This window comes from Mus pahari, chromosome 4 (assembly GCF_900095145.1).
Source record: "Mus pahari chromosome 4, PAHARI_EIJ_v1.1, whole genome shotgun sequence".
In the NCBI taxonomy this organism is placed as follows: Eukaryota; Metazoa; Chordata; class Mammalia; order Rodentia; family Muridae; genus Mus; species Mus pahari.
The window spans coordinates 2,581,814-2,608,214 of NC_034593.1; the positions used below are offsets into that span (position 1 = coordinate 2,581,814).

At 36.1% G+C, this 26,401-nt stretch overlaps 1 protein-coding gene across 1 annotated transcript in view; it reads left to right on the forward strand.

The window, feature by feature from the left end:
• Positions 1-682: 682 nt before the first annotated feature.
• The window catches only part of LOC110320158 (zinc finger BED domain-containing protein 4-like), a 40,985-nt gene continuing 15,266 nt past the window's right edge, over positions 683-26,401 (forward strand). The window contains 3 exon segments of the mRNA XM_021196059.2: positions 683-735; positions 880-926; positions 25,494-25,669. Coding sequence (XP_021051718.1) covers positions 683-735; positions 880-926; positions 25,494-25,669 — 276 coding nt within the window.

Consider the following 26,401-nt stretch of genomic DNA (forward strand, 5'->3'; position numbering starts at 1 on the left):
TTTTTTTGCATTTATTTTCCTTGTTGAACTGTTAATATCCCTGAAAATAACCTTAGACAGTTATGTTTAATTTGAGCTTTAGGGCTCCTTGGAGTGGAAAAGAGAAGGGCTATGATTTTCTGTACATGGAAACTCGCTTTTCATGGTAAACTGGATAAATGCTTGTGCTACTCATGGGAACAGGGTAAAAACGACTTGGGGATCTATTTTGCTAAGATGCCAAGGGCTCCATCTTCTTTGAAACTCAGTGGCCTTTGAGGGATCGTGAATCGCTGAGGTAGAACAATCCTTATTCCTCTTTATCTCTCATCCACTGCCTTTGAAATCAACTGCAGCTTCAAACTTGGAAGCAGCACAAAGGGCAGGGTTGGGAATAAAAAATATGGCCCAGGATTTGTGATGCTCAAGTGATTCCGACTCATTTCTGCAATCTCCGTGGCTCCGAAGCAGGCTAGACTTATCGCTGATATATTGCATCTCATGGCACTCTAATTCATTTTACAGAGGTAATCCTCGCCAACTCTCCCATTATTCTTCTAACGTGAGCTTTCGGTTTGGTTTCATTTGAAATAATTCATCCTTAGTTCATGATTCCTGATTTTATCAAATTATGCAGATCCAGAGAGTGTCTGCGAATTTTTTGTGGATAAAATCAAAGTTGTTAAAATGTCCCCAATACGTCATGCTCACGTGTGACACAAACAAGCCTTCAGACTACCAGTGTTTCATACTCAGGTAAGCAGTTTCTGGAACCATATATTTCTTTAAAAAAAAAAAAGGAACAGAAAAGACTTCATGATTATTCAGCAACAAAAAATTTTAGTTATTCTTTCTTAAGTAAATCATTATGTCAGTATGTTTTTTTTTTTTTTCCCACAGCTTTGATTTCAGAATTCAGAAGCCAAGAGAAGAGGGCAGAAGTGGATGTGAGTCCAGTTGTAACTACAAAGTAAATTCCAGGTCAGCCTGGATAATGTTACAATGTAGCAATGTATCTCAACAAACAAGCAAACAAATAAAAACACCACCCTCCCCACCCCAAACAATTAAATTTCTGTTCCACATACATTGCTATCCACAGTGCTGGCTCAAACTTATTAGTCTACTATTTAGGGTAGTAACATTATATCCCTTAAAATTAGGTCTGCCTATTTAGTGTTGCTTATATTAATGTATATTGATCTTTATACTCCTGGATTTTATGTTTAATTAAGAATATTTTATCTTTACTACTAAAAATCCCAGGCCAGGTTACACATACTCATTGTATATTATTCCTCAGGCCTGGAGTTCTCCCTATTAACCAGATATGTCAGTATACACCCATGATTTCTCCACTTATGATTTACAGGCAGAAAAATTAGAAGTTCAGAAATGATTCTCAGATTCTCAACTTGGCTACATGAGTCTCTAACTCAAAAACAAAATGAAAAACTCAAAAATAATTACTTCAAAAATTTTTACCAAATTAAATGTTAAGAATCATTTTGTTCTCTTAAATTGCAAAACATTGTTAGGCTTTTTAAGTGATTTAAATGATATGGGTTTTGAACCATTCATTATAATAAACTGTGTACTGATAACAATGAGAAAATAACTATAGTTCTCAGATCGTGACTGTAGTGATAATATGTTAGAAAATAAATCAAGTGATTTAAGTAATAATAGCTAAACATGCAATGAGATTGGCAACTGTGTTCACAATAACTATATAATTGTTTGAATACATTAGAGTAGAATTTTTGTAGATAATTTTAGACACAAATGATATTCCATACTTCACTCTGCAGTGTTATCTTTCACACTGGTGTGTAGCTTTCAATTTCACCTCAAAACAATGCAGTTGTTAGGTGTCTTTGTAATCTTTCTACACACCACAGGCTCTTGTTTTCAGTAAAAACACTATCACTGATCATAGAGGAACAAAGATGTGTCTAAAGTTTGAAGGAACATGGGTGTCCTGCAACTCAGATAACGAATTTTAGTTCTCTCAGGAGAAAAGTCTTTCCAGGATGTAGCCTGGCACTATTCCAAGATTTCTTTGCAAAAGTAAATCCATATGTATCCTGAAAATAAGCAAGTGGTGTTTTAAATCAACTGGAGAGCAAGGCTGTACTCTTCAGTATTTTTTCCTGGGCATAACTTTGAAGTGCAGCATTCAGGGATTCTGAGAGTTTAGGCTACCTGCTGAGTGGAAGCATGGAAAATTATTTGAAAGTACTCCTTTAAAAAATGTACTTGAAATTTATGAAATACCACCTGTGTTTGAGAGGAGATAAGCAATTCAAAGCACTTTTTCAGCCTAAATAAGAAAGAGTTACTTTTAAACAGAGGTTATGTTTTCCATGCTTTCTATGGCAGCAAGATGATAATCAGAAGTTTGTGCCTCACTAATTTTAAAGCCAATAAATGACTGGGATAAGTAAATGTTGGTAAAATAGGAATAATATGAGTAAAAATAAAACAATTAAAATACTGTGAGCAAACTGAACCATAGTATACTGTATGCTAACTACTATTTCACAGCAAGCAACATTTTAAGAGATTTTATTTTCAAACAAATGCAACACATGTCTATTTCCTTGTAACATGTTCTGAGTTTCATTGATAACTTGAAATTTTGACATTGATATTGGATATATATTTTTTTTTCAATCCAATTCTTATTATCCTTAAGTCTCTATCATATTAATGGAATCTAACTACATGTATTTGGACATGAATTCTTTTCAGAAAGGATATCTTCAACAACATACACCTAGTTATATAATGAAAATATCTTCTCTAAAGAATATTAGAGACATACCTAATATAGTTGATATCGTTAAACAAAATTTTGACAAGGTATGCCAAAGTTTATGTGAACAAATTTTTATTTTAGTATATGAAATATTTTATTACATCACTGACACGTAGTCTGCTTTCATCTGTATCAGGAATAAGAATAAGGAGGAGAAGGAGAAAGAGAAAATGTCTCATACATAAAAGATTGTATATTTGTTAAAATTATATTTCTAATAATTGTGAAGAATTTACTTCCTAAATTCCTTTCTAAATTAAGATAATAGCTATAAACACTTTAAAGAGTTGTTTTTTTGTTTTGTTTAGTTTTGTTTTGTTGTTTTTTTGTTTTTGTTTTTGGATGTAAAACCAAGAAGTTTATTTTCCAACACATTTGGGTCAGCCCTCAATCAGTCTCTCAACATAAATGACTAAAAGGTGAACTTGAATGGCTATTACAAGCAGTTTTATACTTTTTAGGGACATTGGTTATATCAGCAATGTTACAGTTCAAACGTCCGGGCTAAGCAGATTGACCTCTAAATCTATTGGCTAGCAAGCATGACATGCATTCGAACTCTACCTGGGTCAGGTGACTATCAGCCAGTAAGCACATTCTGAGAATTTTTTCCTCAAGAATGTTCCTGTGGGTGGAAAAGGGAACTTAGCCCAGCCTTGACTCCAAATGGGAGGGGGAAGCTGTAAGGAGGGTGTGGGACTGGAAAAAGCCCTTAGGTAAAAGCTCCAATTCTGGAGCTGTGCTCAGGGGTCTTGGGTAACTAATTCATGTTCTTTAGGTCCTGTCCTCAGGGTCTCATATCGTTGTCCCAAGACCAACAGTTGTATCGCTCATATTCTCTGTCTTATGAAAACTATAAGCTTGCTCAATATGCAGGGCCCAAAGGTCAATAATAGCAGAAGAACAACTAGGGGTCCTAGCAATGTGGATATGAGGCTGGTTAACCAAGGGGAGGAGTTAAACCAAGACTCGAATCTGACTCTGTTCTCTTTCTCTCTTCTGCTTAACTAGCTCTTCTCTCACCTTGGCTATTAAATCTTTAACTCCCACCAGAATGGTCTCCAGTTTGGGCTTCCTGATGTTTCACACCCCCAGGAAGCACAGAAAAAGTGCTTGGCCTCTCAACACTGATGGGTCTGCTGCTGGCTTCTCCCATCTCAGGGGCACACATATATGGGGGGTTCTCACAGGACACTCCTCAACTTCAGGTGTTTGCATGCTACACCTCACCCTCCAAGGCCACTTCTGGGACATGGTTTACATTCACACGTCCCTCAACCCCAGGTTTGGGCAATTCCTGCTGCTGTGTCTCTAGGGTTGGGATAGCTCAGGAGTCAAGGCCTGCTGCCCAATTACAGAGATCAAAGACAAAGTTCAGCCACCAGATATAAGGTGGCTGTTCCACTGCAGTGGACCAAGCCACATCCCGGGTGGCTGAGATTACTTGCCAAGTCAATTTCGTAAGGTTGTGGGGGCTGCGTAGGCTCAGTTCCAGAAGATACACTATAGCCATCTCATGGTTTCTCTGACTTTGCGTAAGGGGGTTGCTTGGGTATCTGGCTGCTATCCAGTTTGCATCAAGCGCAGGTGCTAGTCTGACATGAGTTACATGAACCCTTGCAGTTACTCCATCCACTTTTAACAGAGCTAAGATGGTCAAAAACACTAGGAACAGCCCTTTTCACATTGCTTCCAAGTTTTCAGCAAGATATCTCTTAACATATATCCAATGTCCAACTTAATAGTGATGTGGAAACAATGGGGTACCTGTGCTATACAAGGCACTAAGTTTAGGCCACAATTCCTGGTGACTGATATGGAAAACTTACAATCGAGCCATAAGATTCTTGTTTGCCTGAAAAGTCACTCTGGGGGGATGGTAAAGAGCTGTGGCCAAGAGAGTGGGGATTCCATACAGGATCACAAAAGGGGTCAGGTTAAAATGGTAGGAGGTGTTCCAGTCCAGGAACAGGGCCAGGGAAAGGAGTACCATCCAGTCAGTGCCAGTCTCCAAGGACAATTTAGTTAAGGTCTCTTTTAGGGTTCTACCTAGGGTAGGATTCTTCTACTTGCCCTGATCTCTGGGGACAATAGGTTAAAGAGTTTAACTTAAACAATTTAGGCATAAGTAGGTCAAAATTCATAACTAATCAGCATATAATAAGAAAACACATGTTTTACTAACTTTAGATAAATTACATTCTTATGCTTTGCATGTGGAAATTTCTGTGTTATGGCTTGTAGAATTAATCAGTCAGGTATGTTGTATATTTATCTCCACACATGCAAACAGGAAAAATTGACACATAGAAGAAAAAAAAAACAATGTGATATGTCCAAGTTTATCATTTCTTTCATAGCCTTCATGCAGTTTGTAATCAATTTTTGTTGACTCTCAGTAATATCCTCCTGAAACTCAGCTCTCAGCTCTTTTTAAAATCCACAGTGACACTTGCGTCGATTAAGCAAAAAGCATGCATTTCTATGCCTGACTACATATTTTTAACTCACTTACACCTTACTTCTCCTGAAATTATTAAGGCAGGAATGTTCTATGAGGTGTTTGTTGAAGTTTTAGGGAGATAGGTTAGAGATCATTTCCTAAGAGGCTTTGGAGTGGAAAGCTGAAGGCTGATGAGGGTAGGTACTTCAGAAGTCTCTCATCCCAGGCACACAATGATGTTTCTGTTAGGATCTGTGGATAGCAAGGAGAGAATTACAGTGAGAGCTTCACAAAATTTATAACTTTTGTTACTTATGAAAGAATAAAAATAGAATAAGGCATAGACCTGAAGTTGTGGTGGCCTCTGGAATCTATCTATAAAGTAACCTAGGTTGTAGAACTTTTCTGTTGCTGGGTAGAACATCGCTGACCACTTGTGTCAGGCAAGCATTCTACCAATGAGCTCTCCATTTCAAGCTGAAGGACAAAGAACAAACACGACATGCACTTAGCACCGTTTCCAAGGAGATCACTGCTTCTTTCAGGACAGACAGTAAGTGACAGAGGCTATAGCTACAGTAAGAACTCGAGAATACCATTGAAATAACAGAGACAACACAGTGTTCTCTAAAATATGGGTTCTGAAAGGATGGAGTCAGGTATAGTGGTCCACAGCTGCAATCAAACACTTTGAAGGTAGAGGCAGAAAACTGAGAAATTTAATGAATTCAAGGCCAGTCTGGATTACCTAATGGTTGCCTCAAAACATAACAAAGAAAGTGATTAAGAATGCACTTTACAGAATTTGGGAGAAAAATAATAGGATGTCTGATAGATTTGATTCAGAATAAACAAGAGAAAGAAACAAAGATGACTATAACTAAGGACAAAGAAAATTAAGAATGATTGCAATGACAAAAGTGTTAGAGGATGAACTGTTATGGGCAGAAAAATATGAAACCTCAATTTGAATATGTAAATGTTGCTATGATATCAGACATCTTTTAAAGCTACCTGATGAGTACTTTATTAACACAGGACTTGGATTAATACAGATTTCCTGGTGGATATGTTAATTCTAAGAACATTAAATATGAATTATATTTTAATCTATTTGATTGGATGAGATCACCTTATGTAATTTTAAATTTATTAATTTAATTGTGTGTGTATGTGGTTTTGTGAATATGAAGGCTGCAGAGAAAAGAGAAGTTGGATTCACCTCATCTTATGACACAGGTCTTTGTGAAACAGCTGATGTAGGTTTTGCCAATGAAATAGAAGCCCTCTGGAAAAGCAGAACCTAGTATAAATTGTCGAGTCATGCTTCCAGTCTTATAGTGCATGCCATATTTAAGTAACAGAAAAATATGCTGCAGGGTTCTTAATATAACATAACAATAAGACCCAAACAAGTTTTTTTTTGTTTTTTTTGTTTTTGTTTTTTCGAGACAGGGTTTCTCTGTATAGCTCTGGCTGTCCTGGAACTCACTTTGTAGACCAGGCTGGCCTCGAACTCAGAAATCCGCCNAAAGGCGTGCACCACCACGCCTGGCCCAAACAAGTCTTTAATAAAGACATAATAATAAGTGAAAAAAAAAACTATTGACTATTTTTTGAAATCATGTCGATTAAAATAAAAATATAAGTATTGTTATATATGCATAAAATATTGAAAGATATATCTTCAAAATTGAGTAGTTTAACATCTTTGGAGTTGTTTACTTGACAGAGGATAGTAGAGGACTACCTTGTATGCATTGATTAGTTTCTCAAAATATATGAGTATATGAGTAAATAAAATGAACTGAGATAATTACAACAAAAGATCTGTCTCAAAATTTTGTGTTTTTCCTATTTATTTTCTAAATATTTTACCGTATAAAGGAGATAATCAGAGTCATTGTGTGTGTGTGTGTGTGTGTGTGTGTGTGTGTGTGTGTGTGTATGTGTGTAACTGAATTAGGAAATATTCCTGATTTTTAGTCCCTTTCATACAGCATTATACAATTACTACAATTGCTAAATGAATCATAAAACACTTGACTCTTAGTAAAGGATTTTAATTAAATCCCATAATTACCTTCTTTCATCAAGGATGTTACCATTTTTTTGTTTGTTTTAGTATTTTCTTAATATTGTATTTAAACTCAACACATCAATCAGCTTAAAGTGAGAAAGAAGAAGAATGAAAGAGACCAGGATAGACTGAGAGAGGAAAGGAGTGGGTAGATGGAGGGAGTAAAGAAAGAAGAAACAGATGGTGCAGAAAAAAAGGAAAAGAGGAAGGAAAGGAAGGAGAGGAACAAAGAAAGCAAAGCAGGGTCCTCTGCATCCTAAAGGAAAGTCCACGCTGTTCCTGTCATTTGGAAACGGAGCAGATAGCCCTGATTGTAAGTCACAAGCAGCAGTTGCTACAGTTCACATTCCAACTATTGTTTTAGGAAAGAACACCTCTAAGATTCCACATCCCATGTTTTGGAATTGTACTTGACTAAAGTGTGGATACTTTCATCCTTCTTAGGAGGGGGAACAAAATACCCATGGAAGGAGTTACAGAGACAAAATTAGGAGCAGAGACTGAAGGAATGACCATCCAGAGACTGCCCCACCCAGAGATCCATCCCAGAAACAACCACCAAACCTAGACACTATTGCGGATGCCAACAAGAACTTGCTGACAAGAGCCTGATAAAGCTGTCACCTGAGAGGCTCTGCCAGTGCCTGACAAATACAGAAGTGGATGCTCACAGCCATCCATTGGACAGAGCACAGGGTCCCCTATGAAGGAGCTAGAGAAAGTACCCAAGGAGCTGAAGGGGTTTGCAGCCCCATAGGAGGAACAATAATATGACCAAACCAGAACCCCCAAAGCTTCCAGGGACTAAACCACCAATCAAAGAAAACACATGGTAGGACTCATGGCTCTCAATGGGAGGAGAGGCCCTTGGTCCTGTGAGGGTTCTATGCCCCAGTATAGGGGAATGCCAGGGTCAGGAAGTGGGAGTGGGTGGGTGGGTGAGCAGTGGGACAGGGGAGGGGATAGGGGATTTTCAGAGGGGAAACTAGGAACAGGGATAATATGTCATATGTAAATAAAGAAAATATCTAATTAAAAAAAAGGAATTGTACTTGAAATGTTAAAATGGAATATCCTTGTACTTCTAAATATTTTACCATAGAAGACATTTATGATGAGGAAATATTCTACACACAAAATGCTGGGTCTTTTAGTATCTCCCTTATTTTAACTTGGAAGTAAAGTGCTGTTTAGCCTCTATTAGAGAAGATGGGTAGAGTAGAAACTGTTGTGAAACCTGCTAATTAAGTGAAAAGTTGCAGATTTTGTTTTCGTGGAGATGAATATTTAAAATAAGATAAATAAAATTAATTTGTTATTGCATATGGGATTCTTCAAATATAATAAATTAATGGATTTAGCAGAGAAGATGCAAAATCTTCAAATTTAATTGGTGTACTGGCTGATTGTGTGTCAATAAGTTGGAGTTACCACAGAGAAAGGAGCTTCAGTTGAAGAAATGCCTCCATGAGATCCAGCTGTAAGGAATTTTCTCAATTAGTGATCAAGAAGGGGAGAGTCCATTGTGGGTGGTGCCATCTCTGGGCTGGCAAACTTGGGTTCTATAAGAAAGCTGAGCAAGCCAGGGGAAGCAAGCAATAAGTAACATCCCTCCATGGCTTCTGCATCAGCTCCTGCTTCCTGACCTACTTGAGCTCCAGTCCTGACTTCCTTTGGTGATGAACAGCAGTATGGAAGTGTAAGCTGAATAAACCCTTTCCTCCCCAACTTGCTTTTTGGTCATGATGCTTGTGCAGGAATACAAACCCTGACTAAGACAGTTAAATAAAATATGAGTTATAAAAATATATGTAGTATAGATTGCAGTTTTAATAGATATGGCAGTAAAATAAACATTTCAAAAACATTTTTATACTCGATCTTAGCCTAAAGACCGAAAAGCGACTCAAAAACATTTTTAAACTTACGTTTTCTATTCTTTATATTGTTTGTACTTTAGTTCTTTAATATTTGCATGAGAAATTACTGCTGTATTTGCATTTGTATTATTCATAGTTACCTTACATATATCTATGGTTGATATCATTTTATAGTTATTCTTGTAATTTTCAAAAAATTTAAAGTGTATGTGTGTAAAGTGCACGCGTGCACAGATTTATATATATGTGTATATTTGTACAGGTACACCTCCACAGAAGTCAGACATGATGGACTCCCCAGCACTGGAGCTTCAGGCAGTTGACAGCCATCTGGTATGGGTGCTGGGAGCCAAGTGTTGTTCCTATGCAAAAGTCCTACATGTTTTTCACTGGTAAGCCATCTCTTCAGGCCTTTAGTGAATAATTTCTGAATGTAAACAATTTGAAAATCATGAGTGCTCCAGCAATAGACGACATGAATTTGAATTATTTGATCTCTTTCATTTTTCTCACCTTTAGCATAAGGGTATTTGTTTTAGGACAGTGCACAGTGGAATATTATATCAGATTGTCTTGTGCCTGCAGTCAGATCTCACAGTGGAATATTATATTTGCCTGTAGTCAGAACTCACTTACCTCTAATTGCTACTTGCTTTCTTGTAGTGATAAATAAAGCAGCTCTTTGCATAGTCTCTGTGAAAGGCTTCTGTCTTTGACTCATTTCTACTCATTCTTATTTAATGAGTTTTAATTTCGAATTGTTTTGGAGTCGATGACCAGGAATCCTCAAAAACCTTGAATCCTCTCATTCTTGTCTTCTTTGTCATCCTTGTTTCTAACCAGTTTACCCAATGACAGTCACAATTGTCTTTCACTTTTAAAACCATCACCATCCATTATTGGACACCAGTAACCCATGCAGTGTATGTACCCAGGCAGTTTGTCCATACTCTTTAGATCTGTAGTCTACAGTTACACTCTCTGAAGATCCTACCAAGGCTCTCTCTTCTCTATAGCACAGCTTCTTTGTGTTTTGTTGTTACTTTTAGTGTAAGGTGTTCTTCATGTTTCTACAGGTGAGTTTTTCAAAAAGAAGGCCTAAATTAGATTATAGAAGACACAACTGGTCCTTCTCATTTTGTACTGGCATCTCCAAATTGCTGGCCTTCCTGCTGCAATTGGACTGCAATTTCATTGATGGCCTCTCATGGGTTGTCTTCAGGACGTTTGGCATTGCCACACCGTGCCAAGCCTAAGCTGCTTGCCATTACCCTTTCATGTCTTCAAAAACCAGTTCCACCTTGGTGACTCTTACACTACCAAGTTCAACATGTGCAATCTTAGCCTCCTCTGGAACACAATCACCATGTGTAAATTCTCAAGAAACACTTCCCAGAAGATTTCACCTCAGTGATGCTGGTCTTTTCTTAATTATGGCTAATTTCTCAGTTCCAGCTCACCAACAAGGAGTATTCCAGAGCTATCGCTTTAGTGATTTTGACCTCTTGTTAATCACATAATTCAAAATAGCATTATCTGTCCACAGAGGGTGGCTCTATTTAGTCCTTTCTCCTTTTTAGATTTTTAAAAATATGATAACATATTTTATAGGATAATAGATTTCCATGAAGGTTTTCATATATTCCTGCTTTTGTTAGCCCTTTCCTCTTCCCTAGTCTTCTGAATCCACTAACCTGGTTTTGCTCTTTACATATTTCCTTCTATTCCAATATCTTGCGCCACTCACATGTCCTCTGTTGTAGGATTCTCCTCACTTCCCTATAATGTCCACTATTTTTGATAGATTATTTGGAAATTTTTATTACTATTATTGTTTTAAATTTTAGGTTTGAGCTGCTTTTTCATAAGTTATTTTTATTTTTTATGTGCATTGGTATTTTGCCTGAATGTGTCTATGTGAGGGTGTCATAAAACAGTAGTTATAGACAGTTGTGAATTGCCATGTGGGTGCAGGGAATTGAACCCAGCTCCTCTAGAAAATCAACCAATTGTCTTAATGTCTGAGCTTCCTCTGTAGCCACTTGAAAATTTTATTATTTTAATGAAAAATTTCATTATGTATGAGTACCAAATATTTTGACATTTATCTACTATTATCACCCTCATTACAATATTTCCTCAAATGCTAATGAGTATGTCATGTTTTTACTTTTAAAGATATACTGTCACTTGAAGAGTTTCATCAACTGTAAGAAAATTCACAATTTGATGATTTATGATTTATCTTTCATTAAAAATTATAATAAATGGATAATAAAAATGCATTACATATATACAATGAAATTTTAGCAGGCTATGAAAGTCATTGAAATTTACAAAAAACAAATGGGTCTAGAATTTACTAAATAAGCCAGGTACAGGAGGACAAATAATGCATTTATTCTCATATGTTGATACTAGCGTGTGTGTATATGTGTGTGTGTGTGTGTGTGTGTGTGTGTGTGTGTGTGTGTGTGTGATAGAAGTAGCAAAAACACAAGAGGAAATGCTTTGAGGATGGGCATAAGGAGTATCCTGGAACACATGCCACTTGAACATGGAAAGCAATAGCAGACATTGGAAGCACAAACATGCTAGATGAGGTTGCAAGGGAAAGGATGGGAGGTAAGCCAGCTCAAGCAAGCTTAGCAGAAATATTATGTTTGAATAATATAATGAAGCCTAGTACTTTGCACACTAATTAAACTTTTAAATTAAAAATTTAGTATTCTTAGAGCTACTGTGTACACTGACCTCAGTTATGATGTGATAGATTGTAAAAGAAATTTTCCTTTTTTACACTTGATTGAATTTAATTTTTTTTACAGTTTTTTTTGTTCTAGATGTGCATGTGTATGTGTGAGCACATATACCAGAGTGCATGTGTGGAGATCAGAGAACATCTTTGTAGAGTTTCAAGAATCACCTTAGTACCAAGAATCATTACCCACTGAGCCATCTTACCCACCTAAAGACAAAGTATTTTAAGTAAGAAGCTATTTTAAGGATAGCCATAAGTTTCTTTATAACTAAAGTAGGTTTATATGATCAAATTTATTTTCCAAGCTTATAACTCTATGCAGTTGTGTTGGATTGTTTTATTTCAGATTGACACAATATGAAATCACCTGAGAGGAGAGCCAGAATTTTTAAAATTCTTCCATAGAGTAGGCAAGCCTGTAGGACATTTTATTTTTTCATTTATTTTATTTTATTATTATCATTATTATTGTTGTTGTTATTTGGTTTTTTTCAAGACAGGACATTTTCTTAATTAGTCATTATCAAGGAAGGGCTCAGTCTATTGTGGCTGGTGAATTTCCTGGTCTGGTGATACTGGGTTTTATAAGAAAACAGACTGAACAAGCAAGCCAGTAAATGACACCTGTCCATGGCCTCTGCATCAGCTCTTCCCTCCAGGTACCTGCCCTGTTTGAGTTCCTGTCTGACATCCTTAGATTATAAATAGTGATATGGAAGTTTACACAGCCAAATAAGTGCTTTATTTTCTACCTTGGGTTTTTTTTGGGGGGGAAGGGTAGTGTTTCATAGCAGCAATAGAAACCCCAATTATGACAGAAAAAAGCCTGTGCATGAGAAACACTAAGTAAAAATTGTATACAGAACCTGTATAGTAAAATGTGAAAGATCTAACTGAGAAGTCAGTTTCCTACTGTTGGTCGTGTTCCCACTAACTCCTATCAGTGCCATTACTGTGCATTTCACTGTTGGGATAAGCATTTGCAATTAAAAAAAATTGTCTCTACTATGCAGATTTAAAACTACTGTGCCTATAAATCTTTTCTAAAGGATAGTAAGTATTGTGATTCAAAGCATAGTTCTGAATTCTCACAAGGATTTTAGGTTGCCCTAAGATCTACACTTTAAAGCTTTACCTCTCTTAAATTAGCCACATGGTGAGGTTTCCGGACATTGGATTGATTAACTTCTAGAATCATTTCATCTGTAGAATGCACTGATATTGAACTGTGTGAAAGTGGAGCTATTCAACTTTACAGTCACTGTACAGAATGTCTTGAAATTTTCACTCTCTCTGCACAAATAATGAACTCCCATTTTAGAGCAACAACCATCTTGAAACCCCGTTCTCTATCGCAAAAATGTTGTCTTTCGGCCTATAAGATAAATGCTTGGTTACCAGCCTTCAGAGAGCATGGGAAGTGGGAGAATCTAAGTAGGTGGAGTCCAGGGGGAGGACAGCTGGTACAGTTCTTGCCCTGGGGCAGGTTATTGGAGCTCTCCCTCTCCTATTTTCTCTCCTCTCCTCTTCCTATTGTAGGATGCTGCCACAACACAAACACAAAAGAAAAAAAGAACCACCTGGTTACCAGCTGACACTTCCCAAGTTTAAAGGCAAAATTATTCTTTCTTCTATCCATTGAAATTGACTTATCTCTAGAACTCATCATAATTACAAAAAGCTAAATGACTTAAGGAAAGAAGTAGATAATTTCTGAAATATGGCATACTGTCTGTATCTTAAAATAGATTTATCCCCAAGCCAGATTTCAAATGGGAATTTTATGGAATCAAATAGCAATCGAAGTGATAGCCAACACAATCTTATTTTGAAAGTTGTATCTGAACATGAAAAGTCTATGGTAGCATTTATGGAAAATACAACATCAACAAGAAACTTTTCCTTTTGCTTACAATGAGAGAAAATTGAATTTTCCTAAACTAAAATGTCTGAGCACCATAATCCTTGTTATATCAACATCTAAGCTTTTACAAAGCTAGTTTCTACAACTCCATGGTCTCTAAGGGCAAATATAACTAGAGTATGGATAATGATTTATGTCTTATATATTAAAACAAACCACATTTTGTAATCTAAAATGAAAAGAAACGTATCCATTCTTTTCTCTAGTAGAATAAAATGATCCTGAAATACTTGCAAGTTTCTTTTATATAATCAACAAAACTAGAATGTGACAGTTAAGAAGCATTCTATTTCATCAGTCTCTAGTATGTTCACAGTTTCACTCGGCTGTGTGCCAATACTATAGAAAATGAAACAAGCTTATGGAATATCAAATTTCCAGAAATCAGATAAACGTTTTTGATAACCAAAAGTAATGCAATATACATAGCAAAGCATGTTTGTAGTATCTTCGGTCTTTGTTGTTCAGCTGTCTCTCAGTGGTACCGGGAAGTGCTTCAAAGTCCTATGAAAACACAGCAGAGCTGGTGAAACTAATAGGTTGATGTGAGTGGAAATTCAATATAAACAGGTTTGACAAATATGGGGAAATTTAGCTTTGAGCCTGTGGGATTTTTTGCTAGACATTTAAATTTGATTGATAGACAAGAATGTTGTATATATGGATTCAATACAAATGGATTATACATGGCATCATAAAAGGAATATTATCAACTAAAAAAGTTGCAAAATTCTCTCTCGTGGGCATTGGGATTCACAGTGTCTTTTTAGCTCCTAAAGTTAGCTGCTACAGTCTCGTTGTTTTTATCGAGTTTTGATGTGATTCTACTGCTTAACTTGTTCCTAGCTGAACACCTTCAAAGTCATTCCTTCATCAAACAGGCATTTGGTGAGGCATCCTAAAGACAGCCATACCTATCGTGCTCTGTTTGATTAAAGTTTTGTTTCCAGTGTTGTCTTAACATTCAGGAAAATAAAATATTTTCAGCTTTGATTATGAAAAAGACTCCCTAATTCTTATATATATATTCGTACATGTGTCTTCAATCTATCTAATAAGAAGGAATGAATCAAAAGTTAAAACTCTATATAATATTTAACTTTTGTTTATTAAAAGTTCTATTTTTATATAATTGAAAATAGAGGGATTTTTTATTTAGTATATTTGGGTTACAGTTTCCCTTCCCTTCTTCTTCTCAATCTATATCCTTTCTGTCTTTTCCTAGAAAACAAGCCATAATTTAAGGAATAGTCATAAAATAGAGATAAAACAAAAATAAATAATTGGGCTAGGATAAATCAAACAAACTAATTGTTTAGATAAAGATTACACTTTGCATGAAATGTTAGAAAAATATTTAATAATTTTAAAGTCATAAATTTTTAAAAATCATATCAGCATTCAATAGTATAATCACAACTTGCTGCTTACAAATCGCTTTTAAGCAAACATTTCACCTTGGTCTCATTTCCTAGTTCTTTAGTTTTCTTTTTTTCTTTATACATCTTATAAAGAAACATGTGTATTGAGTTTTGCTTTCTATTCCCTTAAATTATGTTTATCAAATATATTTAATTTTTTATTTAGAGGAGGTCTTGAGATTTATTTTTATTATTATTAATGTATGTGTATACGTGGGTGTTTATGCCAAAGGTGGCCAGTGCAGTGACTTGGTTGCCTTGGAGTAATGTTACATGAGGATGTAGGAACCCAATGTGGATTCTGACAATGGATGTCCTGTTCCCTGAAAGAGGGAAAAGAGTTATTAATCACTGAGGCATATCTTAATTCCTTAAGTATTTATTTTAATTGCTTTAGTAAATGGCAACAATCACATATATTGAAAGTATAGATTCTCAGTGAAAATGAAACATTTTAAGTTTGACTAGTATCTGGGTAGTTGACTCACACTAATTTGAAACTTTCTTAAAATAAGTCAATTACATTTGGAGTACTCAATTCACTATATGCTTAATTTGATTTATGCATGAACTAGATTAAGGATTCAAATAAATTAATAATTAACTCTATGTTGTATTTCTAAAATGTATGGAGATATAAGCTTCATGGATATCATTAAAGACACAGAAAAAGAGAAATGTAAAGAGTACAAGAGAAATGTGTCATATTTTAAATGTACATTTAACTGAACACTGCTTAGTGAATTTTTAGTGCCTAAGTTTTAAGTACTTAATTCTTTTTGTTTGTTTGTTATTTTGTGTGTGGGGGGGTTTTTTTGTTTTGTTTTGTTTTTTTGAGACAGGGTTTCTCTCTATAGCCCTGGCTCTCCTGGAACTCACTTTGTAGACCAGGCTGGTCTCAAACTCAGAACTCCACCTGAATCTGCCTCCTGAGTGCTGGGATTAAAGCCGTTTGCCAGCATGCCCGCCCTAAGTACTTAATTCTAATTAAATTTCAAATTCTAAAACCTTTATGCAAATTAAAACAAATGTTTTGTTCCTTTTACTGGTTTAAATAAAATTCACAGAAATTTATTGCTCATTAAATATTATTTTTAATAAAGTATACCAGTCTATAAAATTTCTTGAGCCACACACTACTCAATGTTCTAAAATAAATTTTCTGAAATATTTTAATACTTTGAATGCAAACTGCCTGTAATGACAAGAGTGAATAGGGAACTTTAAACAGACTACCTCTCATTATCAGAATTGATATTGTAAGGTACAGATTAAAATGATGAAAATTATTTTAGAGATAAAGCATCATTTCAAATTCAGGCTCTCTATAATTTGGCAGCAGAGGGTACATTTAATGCATATTACCATTTGATATTTTTCAATTAAGACTCATGCTGGCTGCATAGACAACTACAGTAACTGAGTCAAAGATTTCTTGCCTCTGCTGCACTGTCATCCACTTTTCAGAAACAACATGCTGCCTTCTTGCGTCAGTAGGAATTTTATTTGAACATAGGCTGATTCTGCCTTGTAGCTCAATGCTTGAAACAACTTTTAGGACTCGAAATGTTTATGTACTCAGTGTCCTACGAATATAATGGATATATTATACAAATCACACATTTTCTGATAATGAATCATCAAGAAATATGTTTAAGTACATATATAATTTTATTATTTCCTAAAACAAAAAAGTTTTTATTCTAATGAAATGGATGTACTCATTTATGTTTACATAAAAAGTGAAATCTCAACAGAATTTTGGATAGTGATTTGAATATAAACTATCCAACGTTTCTCAAAGTTGATTATATTTTAGTTTTTATAAGCAAAATTCACACAGCACCACTTGATAAATAACTACAATAATTACAAAAGGCAGAAATTCTTACTGATGATTTAGAATTGTTGGAAGTTCTGTCCTGTGCTGAAGGAGTCTGCAACCCTACAGGTGGAACAACAATATGAACTAACCAGTACCCCAGAGCTCGTGTCTCTAGCTGCATATGTAACAGAAGATGGCCTAGTTGGTCATCATTGGGAAGAGAGCCCCGAGGTCTTGCAAACTTTATATGCCCCAGTACAGAGGAATGCCAGGGCCAAGTAATGGGAGTGGGTGGGTAGAGGAGCAGGGCGTGGGGAGAATATAGGGAACTTTTGGGATAGCATTTGAAATGTAAATAAAGAAAACATCTAGTAAAAAAATGTTGAAAAAAAGTGACCAATTAAAGAGCTGGCTTTTATGACGTGCAAGCCAAAAATACAAACGATATTTTAAATCAAACAATAGTATAACGTATTCAAAGAATATTAATTTGATACATGCTGAGGAATGATTGTGGGGGAGTATTTAGTCTTTGTTTTCTGTAATTTAACCAAGATGTTTTCTAACTGCAGAAAAAAACACACACAGAGAAATGTGACTCCCTAAATAACCTACATCTTCTCATATCTGAGGCCAGTGCCTCAGCAGCAGGCCTCTGCTTTGTGCAGTGTGAGAGCACACACATGCATGGTGCACTGTGGAGTGCTATGAGCTCACACTGAGACATGGGCAAGTGTTGCCACCCACAACCTCAGTCATGACAGTTTGATTTTGAATTAGTTTTGGTATCTGGATGTTCTGAAAACTTCTTTTGCCAGATTTCTTGGATTTACAACTATAATTTATCCAACTGTGACTTGAAGGATAATATTTTATAGTTATTGACTGGGGATAATGTTTCAGTTTTCCTTTTAAAGTCTTTTACTTTATTGTATAATTTCTCTTGGGTCATTTTCATTGCATACACATTTATCTTAAAAGCTATAGGTTTTAAAGTACCAGGTCTTCTATCTTTTACCAGACATAGTGAGCAACATTATTGTGAATATTAGTTTTGTATCTTGCCCAGACTTCACACACTCATGATAATACACTGACATTATTCAAGCTGATAACCTGCTCTTGTCAAGACAGCCATGCCCATCTGTGTTTGGCAGGAGAAATTTCTCAGCTCGCTGTAGCTCACTCACCTAAGTTCAATCATTACACGCAGTTATCCTCAAATTTCAGTGAACATGCAGACTAGGGTGCCCATAGAGCGACGGAAGTTCTCACAGATTCATCTTGGTTCCCGTGGGTCATAGAGAGACAACTGAACACAGAGGCTTTGAAGTTCAAATGCTGAGAAAAGACTTACTTAGTTCAGCCCTATCTCAGGGCTTCAATTCATCTGAATTAAGTCTCAGTTCCACAGGCAAATAACGTAGGGCTACACATTCATTTTAAGCTAAAAGTTCATTGAGGATTCAGTCACTTTCAATAAATATTGTACTCAATGATTTAATACATGCGATGATATTATACTGTGTTAGTATTATAAACATCAGTGATCAAGTTACTATTCATTTGATCATTTATTTGTAAATATAAGCACTATAGAGTCTAATAATTCAAATATTTCTAACATAGACTTCCACATACTTAGTAGCCTTTTTCATTAATTATTTCATATTTACTATATATGTATTTTAGCTGCTGTATGTAGAATTCATTTTTCCAATTGATTTCCTATATGATTTTTATATTTTAAGCTATATACATAAAAGAGAAAATATGTATTACTGGTCCATATTTCAGAGCTTTTTCAAGTTAGAGAAATAGGTGAAGAAATTGCAATTTAGGTAAATGTCCATAGTAGTGTTATTTTAAACATAAAGACATTAACAAAAAAGCCATGAGCAAAACCTGTAAACAAAGAATGGTTCACAGCATGTTAGAGCCCGAAATCACTGTGGGAGAACCTTTGACAGGCAAATCTTCTATGCAGCAATAACATGTTCTCCAGACAGGAACACAAAATGACCTGGCTTTTTAAAATGCTCATATATTTAATTTTCAAAACAAGGTCTCATTATGTAGACTTGGCTAACTTTGTCCTCACTCTATGAAACCAGGCTGGCCTGGAACTCATAGAGATCTGCCTGCCCCTGTCTCCTGAATCCTGGGATTAAAGATGTGTATAAAGATAGCTCCTTGGGAATCCATGAGAGGGCTTTGGTTTCCTTGGAGCTAATTACAGGCATTTGTGAATCACCCTTTTGGTGATCACAACAGAAGACTGGTCCTCTGCAGAACCAACAATTACTCTTAAACACTGAGCCATGTATCTAGTGTCTTTTATCACAGTTTTCTTTTTCAAACAATGTCTCTCATGTCTCCTGTCCTTGAACTTGCTATGTAGCTGAAGGGAGAATGGTGTAGAAAATCTTATCTCAAAGCTTCTACTTCCTGAGTAATGAAGTATTAAACAGCTGGTGCCACTATAACCCCTGCATGTGACCTTAGGATAAAGGCCGGGCCCTGAGTATTTGAGACAAGTACCCACTGAGTGATATCCCTGGTCCAGTTTCAGCATTTTCAATGGTGCTATATCAAATGGCTTTTATATTTTATATATCGATAGTTTACTCCTTGCCAAATGTATTTTTATACAATGTGGAACAGTAGTGAATTTGTGAACACATTTGACAGTTCCTCCATAGTATTAGATCTTGAAAACAAAAATAAAATAAAGTAAAAAGTCTAGATAAAATCTAGACTTGTAAGAAAGAAGAAATCAAGAAAGCTATGGTTTCTGACTGGAAGCTATTATTTGTTGTTATTTTTTAATTGTCTAATAAGCCCTTTAATATATTACTAATTTCTGATCAACACAGTCCCTTAAAGTGACTGTCATATGCATACATATGATGTATATATGTATACACATATACATGCATTATATTCAAATTGATAAAAACCTCAAAATGGCAGATGATAGTTACTACAGAAAATAAAGATAAATGTTATTGATAGAAAAGAGTTATTTTAAATGTTCAACATCCTTAATCATCAGGAAAATACAAATCAAAACAACCCTGAGTTGTTCACCTCACACCAGTCAGAATGCCTAAGATAAAATTCAGATGACAGCAGATGCTGGCAAGGATGTGGAGAAAGAGGAACACTCCTTCATTGCTGGTGGGATTGCAAGCTGGAACAACAACTCTGGAAATCAGTTTGCAGTTCCTCAGAAAATTGAACACAGTACTACTGGAAGATCCAGCAATACTACTCCTAGACATATACCCAGAATATGTTCCAATTTGTTATTAAAACGCATGCTCCACTATGTTCATAGCAGCCTTATTTATAAGAGTCAGAAGCTGGAAAGAACCCAGATGTCCCTTAACAGAGAAATGGATACAGAAAATGTGGTACATTTACACAATGGAGTACTACTCAGCTATTAAAAACAATGAATTTATGAATTTCTTAGGCAAATTGATGGATCTGGAGAGTATCATCTTGAGTGAGGTTACCCAATCAAGAGAAGAACTCACATGATATGCACTCACTGATGAGTATATATTAGCCCAGAAACTTAGAATACCCAAGATATAATTTACAAAACACATGAAACTCAAGAAGAAGGAAGACCAAAGTGTAGATACTTCTATCCTTCTTAGAAGGGGGAACAAAATACCCATGGAAGGAGTTATAGAGACAAAGTTCGGAGCTGAGACTGAAGGAAGGACCATCCAGAGACTGCCCCACCGGGCATACGTCCCATAAAACCAAACCCAGACACTATTGCATATGCCAACAAGATTTTGCTGAAAGGACCCTGATATAGCTGTCTCCTGTGCGGCTATGCCAGTGCCTGGCAAATACAGAAGTGGATGTTCACAGTCAGCTATTTGATGGAACACAGGATCCCCAATGAAGGAGCTAGAGAAAGTACCCAAGGAGCTGAAGGGGTCTGCAGCCCTATAGGAGGAACAACAATATGAACTCACCAGTACCCCCATAGCTCAACTGCATATGTAGTAGAGACTGGCCCAGTCGTCCATCAATGGTAGGAGAGGCCCTTGGTCTTGCGAAGGTTCTATACCCCAGTACAGGGGAATGTCAGGGCCAGAAATTGGGAGTGGGTGTTTTGGGGAGCAGGGCGAGTGGGGAGGATATAAGGGATTTTCAGAGAGGAAACTAGGAAAGGGATTAGCAGTTGAAATATAAATGCAGAAAACGTCTAATAAAAAGTTATTTTAAAACTATGTATCTACTTCCATGCCATCATACTTTTTTAATTTTCTACAGAATGAGATGAGAGTCATTTTGCTAGGCATTCTATATGTGACAGTAATCTCAAAGTACAATCACCTCGATTTTGCTTGTAGAAAAGGATGGATGTACACATCATTCCTGATTTCATGAGAAACTTCTAGCACAGGAAGTTTACTCCAGTGAACATTCAGTTCAACCACATCTATCCCCTTGTTAGAAATACCCATCAATCAGATCAAAGAGAGCTGTGACCATCTGACCAGCTGCAGGAAGCGGAAGGAAATCAGTCGAGCAGATTCAAGAGACTGGAGCTGGCAACCTTTTACCTCAGCCATGTGCTAGAGAAAACATCTGATAGAGTCCCATTCAAGCCTGTCTTGTGTGACTAGCCTAGCAGAAAAGTAATGGACCACTATGATTACTCAAAGTTGTAGTCGAAAGCTAATTTCTTAATATTAATTCTTCTTTCATGGTTTTATACTTTTATCACTGCTTACTTCATAATATTTAAAACATTTCACAAAATACAAAGAAAAATATCCTAAAAGGGCAAAGCATTTCATTGAGCTGCTGTGAGAAGTCAGTAGTCCTCCTCTGTGGGTGAATATTCACGTTAGTTCTAACAATTAGTCTTAGAATCATACAGGACATCAGGTCACACTTTCATCATTCCTTTTATACAAGTTTTCTGAGGTTTTTCATTTTCTCCTTTTATTTTTAGACTGGTTTTATGGCATATTTTGGATGGTATTTTTATATTTTGGCTTAACAAATTCCATTCTTAGTTATAAATAAATAAAACAAAAATAAAACCCAAGAACCCTGAAGATTAATATTAAGCCATACCTTTCCCTTCAATGGAATATATTCCCTAAGACTGGAACAAAGTGGTTCTTTCCTCTCTTATGCTGGATTTCTTAGTTAGTTTGCCTTGGAATTGATTGAAGTTACTAATGCAAATAGCATAACTATTAAAACATTAATAACACTCACTCATGTGAAGTGACCTTACTCATGTGTTGTTCGTCAGTGGGGCTTTCCTCTGAGGCTCAAATCCTCACACAGGAGACAGTGGAGGTAAATGGTCATTGCTGGACTGGATCCTAAACTTCTAAATTGCTAACAACATTGATATGTTGGTATCTTTTCTTCTTTGCCTGTTTCCAGCTGCAATTGTGTTTGCTTGGGCACATTTAGAATTTTAGCCTTTTGGGTGAGAACTGTTTATAAAGATATTGGTCTTCATGTGGTCACTGTTTCTCAGTTGTGCAGTGCCAAAGAGTCAGACAATAAACACACCGTTTTTACATAGACAATTAAATATTATCTGAGCAGACAATAAAATACAAATATCAATTGGTAGATTTTGGAAGAAAGAAATCCCAATTATGGTCACATTTAAAACTATAGACCTCAGTTTTTCCAAGTGTGAGGAACATCATTACTCTTTACTGGGTCATTAACCGTTGTCTTCACAACTTTAGAAGGGTGTAATAGTATTAACCAATATTTTTAGATTATCTATTATACAATATTAGTACATATTAAAATTGATGGCAAAATTCTACTTAGGAAGTTAGACAGTATCAAACTTGAACACAAAAGATAATAACATACATTCACTATTGTAAAACACAAGAAAATGCACAGCAGACTGGGCTAGGCATCATTCCATTCTTATAAAAAAAAATAAAAAGACCTGATTTGAATTAAAACCACCTCTGGAGGTAGAGTAATGCATATTATAAAAAACGAGTTAGTATAAGGCGTGGGAAAAGTTCAGACATTCCTTTCACATATTGAATCAATTAATAGCATGTACAAGGAAACCCTGATTATTTGAAGGAGTGGAGAAAAATGACTTGATTCTTTACAAGTAGTACAGACCATTATTAGTATTCCAGATAGACTGTGTTGTAGAGAGTCCATCACTGGCTTTGATCTGTCTGCATCCACAGCTGGAAAGTCTGCAAAGGGCCCTGGAAGCTGCACCAGCTGACAGTTGCCCCCATCAGGAAAGTGAATTAGTGCTTGCAAATGTTAATGACCAGATCAAAGCACGAAGGGGCAAAACTGGGTTCTTCAGAAAAAATCTGATTTCATTTCCTGTGGACCACAATAATTAAAATATTCATAACTTCTCCACTTACTTTATACTTCATATCTGGCCTGCTCTTCTATCATTCTTTTGTTCTCTCTCTCCATGCTCATGTTGAAGTTTTTGTTCTCCTCACTTTCTCTTATTTTTCTTTCTGAAAGTATTTAACTTAGCATGAAATAAGTGTGTTCTAAATGATCAGAAGTATAATGACAGTTGCATAAAACATCTATGTATAATATCCTTCCAGTTTACAACACCACCTGCACACTGTGAATACTTCATCTAAGTTCTGCAAGCATCAGGGAAACTATCAACTTATAGATGTCATACTGATTTAGAATGCCCAGCTTCTTACACTGATAGTGACTCTAGGGAAAACAATGAAAGAACGCAAACTAGGGTGCTTGACTTAAAGTTTATGTTTCTACATTTTCTTGTATTGGTGAAACTGTATTATGTCAGATTCTCTGTTCTCCATCACACATCATTGTGTATCCCAAGAGCTGTGGTGGCAATTCAAGGTGAAGAAGATAATTTTAACCATATGTATTGATTCTATAACTTTAGAAAATAAACTAATTCTTGTTCCATAAATTATTCTTCCCATTATATTAATATCCTGAATGCTGGCTTTATTAGAGAATGTACTTCTTTAGGGTTTAGACACAGCCCTCATCATACTCCAGCCCTTTGACTCACATTCCCCTTTGTCCTCCTCAATAACTACCTTTTCCTAAGGATGTCCTTTAGCTTCACAAACTTTTCCCCTACTTAAACCTATTTCTTAAAATTTCGAGATTATAATATAATTATACAATTACATCACTTCTCCTTTTCTTCCCTCCTTCCAAAACCTTTTTGTATACCCATCCTTGTTCTATTTCAAGTCTATGAACTTTGTTTTTAGTCATCCTTGTTGCATACACATATGTGTATATATTCCTATATATAAAATACAGACTGTTCAGTATGTTACTTGAGACATACATCCACTGAACTGAACTTGGGTCCTATGTAAGAAGAATATGGGCTTTCACAATTGAGCTGCCTCTCCAGCAATCTTGGAAATGTTTAGCCTCAAAAGAGTATATGTTTCTAAATAACCTCAATTTTGTTTCTGGACAGTTATGTAATTTGTTATAATGGCAAATTTGTTCTATACATTCATGACATTTTTCATTTTGCGACCAATTTGCCTCATTGATTTTATAGCCTTATTAATAAAATGTCAAAGATTTAAATACTCACCTAAGTCAGCTAAATAGGTTAAGTCATGCAATTTATTTATTCTGAAAATATTCCTAATGACTAAGAAAATTCCATTTCAATATCTTTAAATTCTTCCTGTGTCTCTTGATTCCCTCTCAATCTTTGTGACTGCTGCTGTTGAAGACCTTTTAATACCAACATTAATATCATTCTTCTTCTTCTTCTTCTTCTTATTATTATTATTATTATTATTATTATTATTATTATTATTGGTTTTCTTTTAGAATTTATGTCGAGACTAACATTTTGTTTCTTATATACTTTTATTTCACTTTCTTGCCCCTTAATACTTTTTCCATTATCACATATTTAGTATACTAAAGACCTTATTACTTTATTATGGATTGTTTTCTAAAAGATTCATAAATTGCCAATAAAATTCAAGCAGTAGATTCTTTACCTTTAATTTTATTAATCCTATGTACTCGGAACATGTGTTTAGAGTGTACCTATTCCTATGTACTCGGAACATGTGTTTAGAGTGTACCTATGCAGAGTTAGTTTTTGCTTTGTAACTTGCCAACCTTATATACAATGCTTTACACAATAATATTTTGTTTACCTTATAGTTCTGCTACCTTTAGTATAGATAATTTCTCAGTTGACTTGATTGGCACAGGGTTGACTGTTGGGTCCTGCTAATTAAGGTTGAAATCTGCCATCACTCAGATAGCCATCTGAGCTTGGTGTAAAATGGGGGACTCCCTTTACTGTCCCCTATAGTGTTCTGTGGCCCTGTCTGGGGAACCCCAAGGCCCCACCCTGTACTTTCAGAACGTCACATAGTCTTGGTGTGGATATACTGCTTGTGTCCGAGACCGCCTGCTGCCCGACCCTACTTGCAGTTGGGGGTTAGAGATGAAGTAGCCCTGAATCAACAGCTCAGACTCAGGGAACAGGTGAGAACTTCACATGAATGCTGCTGCAAGCTCCTTTACTAAGCCCCAGAGGCACACTGGTCCACTGGTCCCAAGAAAGCATTTCTTCTTAGCAGCAATTCCCAATTGGCTGGCATTGTCTACATCACCAATCCATAGTCTATCAGGCAGTCTTTAATTAGGTCCAACTGCAGTGTACAAATTGCATTGCTGGCTGAGCCCCCCAAACTCAGAAGTCTATGCAGAGTCAGCCATCACTGTTCCTCCTACAAGATTACAAGTTCAACTACCTCTATTCTCCTTTCTCTTTTCCTGATAAGAACCAGCCTAACAAGTACATGGGGTTCCTAGAATGCCTCTCCATGCAAAATTCATAGCATTTTAAACTCTAGCCAGTGATTTTCATTTACCCCCCAAACTCCTTCCTATGCTCCAAAGACCATATGCAGTACTGCTTCTCCACAAATAAAGTACAGTCATTCAAACCCACCTCAATAAAGGTATGAACACAAGCTAAAATCATCTCACAGTTTCAATGAAGATTCTCAGAGAAAGTCTACTCCACCCACCCTCTTTTCTCTAGCACTTCCTCCCAGTCAGACCAGGATCCTGGGGAACCCCACCTATTCCAGAATGCTCTGGAACCCCACCTATTCCAGGCTCTGGCTCTGATTCATCCTTTCAGCCCTGTGTGCAGTGATATCTGGAGACTGGAAACCTGAGAAGGAAGAAGAATAGGATCCTGAACCACAG